The sequence below is a fragment of the Chelonoidis abingdonii genome, chromosome 11 (genome assembly GCF_003597395.2).
Source record: "Chelonoidis abingdonii isolate Lonesome George chromosome 11, CheloAbing_2.0, whole genome shotgun sequence".
NCBI lineage: Eukaryota > Metazoa > Chordata > Testudines > Testudinidae > Chelonoidis > Chelonoidis abingdonii.
In genome coordinates, this window is record NC_133779.1 from 14,533,742 (window position 1) to 14,541,258 (window position 7,517).

General features: G+C 66.1%; 1 protein-coding gene across 4 annotated transcripts in view; it reads right to left on the minus strand.

Moving 5' to 3' along the window:
• The window catches only part of EPN1 (epsin 1), a 20,468-nt gene extending 12,968 nt beyond the window's left edge, over positions 1-7,500 (minus strand). For all 4 annotated transcript variants that reach the window (XM_032793005.2, XM_032793003.2, XM_032793004.2 and 1 more), the window contains exons 1-3: positions 7,027-7,500; positions 1,793-2,264; positions 1,013-1,262 (exon numbers count right to left, since the gene is read on the minus strand). In XM_032793005.2, coding sequence (XP_032648896.1) covers positions 1,013-1,262; positions 1,793-2,020 — 478 coding nt within the window. In that variant the 5' untranslated portion in view covers positions 2,021-2,264; positions 7,027-7,500. The remainder of the gene's footprint in view (positions 1-1,012; positions 1,263-1,792; positions 2,265-7,026) is intronic.
• Positions 7,501-7,517: the final 17 nt, after the last annotated feature.

Genomic DNA, 7,517 nt, shown 5'->3' on the forward strand with positions numbered 1-7,517 from the left:
TGGGCTAGCAGGGGCTGTGGGTCGGGAGTGAGGGGCACTGGCAGGGCTGGGGGGAAGCCCAGGGCCGGGCTAGCAGGGGCTGCGGGTCGGGAGCAAGGGGCGCTGGCAGAGCTGGGGGGAGTCCAGGGCCGGGAGCGAGGGGCACTAGCAGAGCTGAGGGGGGAGCCCAGGGCCAGTCGGGAGTGAGGGGCCCCGGCAAGGCTGGGGGGAGCCCAAGGCTGGGCTAGCAGGGGCTGTGGGTGGGGAGTGAGGGGCACTGGCAGGACTCGGGGGAGGGGCTCACTCGGCTGCTGTGTTGGCTGGGGGGAGGGGTGCCATGTGGGAAGCAGGGGGCGGAGCCAGCAGGGGTGAAAGGTCACACATAAGCAGATGCCAGATGGGCACCAGATGGCACAGCCTCTCATTGGCTCTAGACCCTGCCCATCTGCACCCTACATGTCTCACCCCCCTCAGGGTGGGGCAGGATCAGCCCCCACCCTCCAACTTGCAGGCTCCGGGGTCCCCGGGGTGAACCCTGTGGGCAGTGGCTGGGGCAGTGCTGGGGGGTTCTGCCACTGGGCAGGGAACCTGGAGCTACCTGGGCCAGGGGAGGGCAGAGGGGGCCCTACACCTCCCCCCAAACTGCACCTGAGCCCCACAGCCACCACCTGACCCCTGAACCCCACAGCCACCACCCAGAGCCTCAGAGCTGTCACCTGCTCCCCAGAGCCCCCAACCATCACCAGCCCCTGAGCCACCTCCTGAACCCCATAGCTGTCACCAGCCCCCCAAGAGTCACCAGCCCCCCTGAACCTCAGAGCTACCCCCCCAACCTCACAGTCACCATCATCTCTCCAAGCTGCCCCCCCCGAGTGCCCGAACCTCCGAGCTGAAGGGTGAACAGGGCCCGGTTTAGGACAGGAAGCGAGGGAGGACCCCAGCTCCAGCCAGGCCGGGATCTTAGCGAGGCCCTGGGGGAAGAGGCACCAAGACGGGGGACGGAGCAGGGGGCACCCACCCAGCCCCGGCTCACCCGTGGAGGTCTGCGCCAGCTTCTCCTTGGTCTTGAGGGCGTGGGCCCGCTCCTCCTTGAGCCGCTCGTCATCCCGGAGCAGGGCCACCAGCTGCTTGGCCTTCTCCCGCACGTTGACGCCCTGGTCCTTGCCGTCGCGGTCGACGTACTGGAAATCCTTCAGCGTCTGGATGGCGTAGATGTTCTCCTTGCACTGCTGGGCCACGCGCTCCGAGCCCGTCTTGATGAGGTACTCCATCAGCGTCATGGCCTGGGGGCAGGACACAGCAGCCTCAGCCACGCAGCCCCCCCAGCCCCTCTGCTGCCTCCACCCAGCCCTGCCCTCCAACCGCAGCCCCCAAATACACCACACAGCTCCCGCACACCCCACACCCACAGCCCTGCCACCCATGGCCCCTCTGCCCGCCTCCACCCAGCCCTCCCCTACCCAAACACCCCACACTCACAGCCCACCTGCCTACTCAGCCACAGAGCCACTCCTCATACTCCACCCCTTCCCAGGCAAAGGGTTTGCAGGAGGGGAGTGGGGCCTAGTGGTTGGGCAGGGGCTAGGAGCCAGGACTCCTGGGTTCGCTCCCTGGCTCTGGGGGGTGAGGGGCCAGTAGTTAGAGCAGGGGGATGGGAGACAGGACTCCTGGGTTCGCTCCCCAGCTCTGGGGGTGGGGTCAGTGGTTAGAGGAGGGAGTGGAGGCCAGGACTCCTGGGTTTGCTCCCAGGCTCTGGGGGTGGGGGCCAGTGGTTAGAGTGGGGGTGGAGGAGCCAGGGCCCTGGGGGCCGCACCTTGTAGACGTGGCGCCAGTTCTTGCCGTGGTCGTTGAGCCGTTTCCAGATCATGCTCATAATCTCGGAGAAGGCCACGACGTTGTAGGTGAGATCAGCGATCTCCGACATGAGCGAGCTGGACGGGCCCCAGGGGTCATTGGACGTGGCCTCCCGCACCTTGATCTCCGCCTCCGAGTAGTTGTGGACGATGTTTTTCATCTGGCGCCGCAGCGACGAGGTTGACATGGTGGGGGTGGGACAGGGGGGCAGCCCAGCAGTGGGGCGGCTCCTGATCCCAGTCTAGGGGGCGTGAAAGCTCCCTGTGTCTGTGCAACGAGAGGGGACCCCGATCCCAGTCCTGGGGGAGGCGGGGCAGGAAACCCCCTGTGTCTGTGCAAGGGGGTGGAGCTCACACTAGTGGGCGACAGGTCGGTGGTCAGGCTGCTATCGGTGCCCGGGACGGCATGGGTGATCCGGGCATGAGCCGCATCTGCAAGACAGAGAGAGTGAGAACAGTGATTCAGTACACCCAGAGCAGGGCCTGAGGCCGGCATGAGCTGCAGCAAGGGGGGCCGGGAGCCAGGACTCCTGGGTTCTCTCTCCAGCTCTGGGAGGGGAGTGGGGTCTACTGGTTAGAGCAGAGGGGGCTGGGAGCCAGGACTCTTGGGTCCTCTCCCCGGCTCTGGGAGGAGTGTGGAGGCTGGCGGTTCCAGCAGGGGGGCTGGGAGCCAGGACTCCTGGGTTCTCTCCCCAGCTCTGGGAGGGTAGTGGAGTCTAGTGGTTAGAGCAGAGGGGGCTGGGAGCCAGAATTCTGACATCGGTCCCTCCCCGCAGGGAGCGTGTATGGAGGGAGGGTTGGCGGGGAGGTAACATGCCCAGCCGCCCGATGGGAGATGACCCCCCAGACAGCAGGAAGGGCCAGCTGCCAATCTCTCGCACCCCTGGTGGAGGGGTGCCAAGCGCAGCGGGCATGCAGCCCCTTTGGGGCCAGGCAATGGACCCCCATTAAAAGGCTCTGAGAAAGGAAGGGACACAGCGGCACTAGGGGTCCTGTGCTGCAGGGCTGCACCCCCCAGTCAGTGCTGAGGCATAAGAGCGGCCAGACTGGGTCAGAGCAAAGGTCCATCCAGCCCAGTGGCCTGTCTGCTGACAGCGGCCACTGCCAGGTGCCCCAGAGGGAGTGAACAGAACAGATCCATCCTGTCGCCCATTCCCAGCTGCTGGCAAAAGGGGTCAGCAGGTAACCAGCCCCCCCGCGTCCCACCCCAGAGGGGCCGCGTCACAGCCTGGGCCAGGGGGTGCCCTGATAACCAGCCCCCGTCCCAGAGGGGCTGTGTCCTAGCTCTCGCCGAGGTGTCCCCCTATAACTAGCCCCACCCCCACCCCAGAGGAGCTGCATCTTTGTGCCAGGCAGGGGGTCTCCAGATAACCAGCCCCCGTGCTCCACCCCAGAGGCGGCTGCATCTCCATGCCCTGCAGAGCACACGGGGACCATGGCACCAAGCAGAGCGTGGCGCAGCCCGGAGGGGAGGAAGGAAATCTCCGGGCATCCTGGCGCCATGACTCATGTCTCAGAAATGCAGAAGGTCTCACTTCCTTCCTCTCTGGCTGCTCCCAGCTGGGACAAGAAGACCCAGGGGAAGGAATTCAGGTGACACCCTCCCCCCCCCCCAGCCAATGACTGGCACAATGACCCAGCGGCGCTCCTGGGACTGAGCTGAGTGGCCAATGAACCAGGAGACCCCTCCCCATGTTCCTGTGCACCAACCCACCCCACTGCCCCACCGCAGCCTGAAGCAGGGCAGCTCTCTGGGCTGGGGGCTGCAGCCACTGATGCACCTGTCTGCGTTGAGAGGGGCCAGGGATAGATCCCAGGAAGCCTGTCTCCTGGCCCCGCACCCCTGCTCTTACCACCAGACACCACTCTCCTACCAGCGCCAGGGAGAGAACTGCACAGCAAGACAGGGAAGGCAACTCAAACACTGAGTGCTGAAGGTTGAACAGACAGGCGAGCGCATCCCTGTAGCAGCTGAAGGGACGAGGTAGGCGGGGGTCAGTTCAAAGGACAGGAGCTCCCCATTTTAAGGTGGCCCCAAGTGACAAGCCAGGCCCTCCCCTACTAAACCCCACAGGGTTCAGTTCAGAAAACACTCGCGCATTCCATTCCTAGAGATTGCCGATTATATTCTGGTAGTGACTTGAAGTCCTAAAGAAGATCAGGGCCCCGTCAGGCCAGCGCTGCCCAGACACAGAGTCACTGAGATCGGGGCCCCGTCGGGCCAGGCACTGCCCAGACACAGAGTCACTGAGATCGGGGCCCCGTCGGGCCAGGCACTGCCCAGACACAGAGTCACTGAGATCGCGGCCCCGTCGGGCCAGGCGCTGCGCAGACACAGAGTCACCGAGATCAGGGCCCCGTCGGGCCGGGCGCTGCCCAGACACGGAGTCGCCGAGATCGGGGCCCCGTCACGCCGGGCGCTGCACGCACACAGTCGCCGAGATCAGGGCCCAGTCGGGCCGGGTGCTGCCCAGACACAGAGTCACAGAGATCGGGGCCCCGTCGGGCCGGGCGCTGCCCAGACACAGAGTCGCCGAGATCAGGGCCTCATCACGCCAGGCGCTGCACGCACACAGTCGCCAAGATCGGGGCCCAGTCGGGCCGGGCGCTGCCCAGACACAGAATCACAGAGATCGTGGCCCCGTCGCGCCAGGCGCTGCACACACACACAGTCGTCGAGATCGTGGCCCAGTCAGGCCAGGCGCTGCCCAGACACAGTCACTGAGATCGGGGCCCAGTCGGGCCAGGCGCTGCCCAGACAGAGTCGCTGAGATCGAGTCCCAGTCGGGCCGGGCACTGCCCAGACACAGAGTCAGAGACCACTCTAGACATCCTACCCACTGGACCACCCCAGCCCGAAAACCCCTGTAACCACACACTGCTGGGAGGTTTGTCTCAGCTCTTCCCTGACCCGTGCACCACCATGCCAACCCCAGGGGTCTCTGGTGCCAGATCCAACCCCCACCCAGCTCTGGGGAGCAGGAACCCCACTCGCTGCCCATACAGGGTGCGCACCGAGAGACCGAGGAGCCAAACAGGCTCTGGCCAGTTTCGGGGCAGCTGTGAAATTGACCAGGGCAGCGGGCACAAGGACGGCTGATACAGGCTGGAGGGAGGTAGGGGAGACCTCCCCACTAGCCAACCTGACTGCTCACATCAGACCCTCGCTAGCCAGAGGCCCACGGGCCAGATGGGTGCCCCAAAGCTGCACCCGAGGCAACGTCCAGCACCAGCTGGCAGGGCGAATGCTGCGGCTACCAGGTGCCTGCTCAGATTTAAGGCCCTGACGTTGGCATGTGGCTGGTTTAGAAGCAAACTCACCCCTCCCCCACCCCTGCGGCTGTGCCACGACCCCTACAGAGGCAGCGACGCCCCGTCTCTCTGGGACAGGGGCAAGTACATCATGCCCCAGGCATGGCAAGGGGTGGGAGCGACGGAGACAACAGCAGATGATGAGACGCTAGCCAGGGTATGTCCAGCCCCGCCCCAATCCCCTCTGTACCCCGCCAGCTGCCCACGACCCCCAGGTGGCTGCGGCCAGGAGATCACTTCCTGGATGGGGTGGGAGCAGGTGGGTACGCGCCAGCACAAAGCCACTTCCAGGATGCACTCAGGGGGCGGAGATGCAATAAATCATCCAGACCTTATATCACCCCACAAGGCAGCTGCCCAACTGCAGCGCCAGCGGCACGTATCAGGGCCACACACACACCCCTACCCTGGGCTGGCCTGATGGGGAGGATCTGGACAGAGCACGAACAGAGAACCACCCAAGCCGCAGTGCTGGGCCGAGGGATTAGAACCACTCCCTGTGCTGGGCAACACCGCTGGGCCCTCCACCTGCCAGCCTCCCCGGGCCACTCTACCCTCCACCTGCCCAAGGCGCCCCTGGGCCAGCCCCACTCTTCCACCCCCCAAGGAGCTCCCTGCCAGGGCATTGCCAGGCCAGTCCCACTCCCCCCACCCCCACTGGCGGGATCTCCCCAGGCCAGCCCCCCTTCTCCAATCCCTGAGAATCTCCCTGTCCAGGGCACCCCCAGGCCAGCCCCACTCCCCCTACCCCCACTGGCGGGATCTCCCTGCCCAGGGCGCCCCCAGCCCAGCCCCACTCCCCAGGATCTCCCTGCCCGGGGCGCCCCCAGCCCAGCCCCACTCCCCAGGATCTCCCTGCCCGGGGCGCCCCCAGCCCAGCCCCACTCCCCAGGATCTCCCTGCCCGGGGTGCCCCCAGCCCAGCCCCACTCCCCACGATCTCCCTGCCCGGGGCGCCCCCAGCCCAGCCCCACTCCCGCACAGCACTGTGTCCCCAGGGCAGGTCCCCAGTAGGCCAATCTCTCCCTACTTCTGAGCACTCCCTCTCTAGCGCCCCACAGACCAGATGCCCCCAGTCATGCTTCAGGTCTGGAGCTGGTTTGAGCAAGTGACTCAGTGTCCAGCAAAATGCCCTCCCACCCCAATCTGGGCACAAGACCGGCCTCTACTGGGTTCCCCCCACGGCCTCCTCCTTCCCCCTTTGCAGCCCTCCCACACCCTGCAAAGCTGCTGGGGGCATGAGAGTCTGCTCCTCCGCAATGTCTGGGCCCCGGATCCCCCAAAGGCAGATAGCACCAGCCTCTTCCCTGCCCTCAGCAGGCTACCCCCGGCCCTGAGCCAAAGGCACTGGCCCAACCTCCTCTCCCAGCCCGGCCCTCCTGTGAACTCTGGACAGCACCGTGCGCGCCACACTATGGGCCCATCAAAGGGGTGCCAGGCAGCTGGCTCCCTTCTCCCGCTCTCCCCTGCCTGCAAAAAGCAATCAGAGCACAGAGGTGCCCTGTCCCCATCCCCGATTGCTGGCAAGGGGAGGTGCCCAGGTGCAGAGCCTTCCACGGGAGGATCCTGAAGCATCCGGCCAACACGCAGCGAGGGAGGGCGGTACAAGCCGTTTCACAGGTGGGGAAACTGAGGCAGAGAAAAGTAGTGACTTGCCTTTAAATTCACAACAACAAAGCCAGGAGTTGAACCCAGGCATCTGGACTCCCATCCTCCCTGCTCTCCCCACTAGACCCCACTCCCCTCTCAGAGCCGAGGAGAGAACCCAGGAGTCCTGGCTCCCAGCCCCCCCCGCCCCAACTGCTAGACCTGCTCCCAGGAGAGCTGACAGCAATGCCAGAGACCAGACTCACCCCGCAGGCTTCACCCAGTCAAGAACTCACCTCACGTCTCCCGCTCTCAGGTCACCCGGACTCCTGGGTCCGCTTCAAGCCGCACCCCAGTGAGAGCGGGCGGCTCTGTAGGGGTGGCGAGGCTGGCGTGCCCCCCGGCACCTCTCCCCGTTACCGGGGCCCTGGGCCGGCCTGAGCTTCCGGGGCTCCTTCTGTCTGGACTCAGGCCCCAGCCGGGCGGGCAGGGGGGAGGCAGAAGTGTCCCCCGGGAGGCGTCGAGCCCCCCCACTGCCCTGCCTGGGGTGGGGGTCTCAGGGGCAGGGAGGGGGGGTCTCTCACCCACCTACCCCCCCCCACCCCTTCCACCTCTGATCCGCCCCCTACAGCCGGGCTGAGCGGGGGCCCAGGGGGGGCATGTCTGGGGCCCCTACACGGGGAGGGGGGAGGAAGGTGCCCCCCTTGCCCCTGTGTTGGGGGGGCCTCTGGGGGCTGCTTCGCTCTGACTGGGGGTTTCCCCTTCCTGGGGGTCCCTGGGTGGGGGG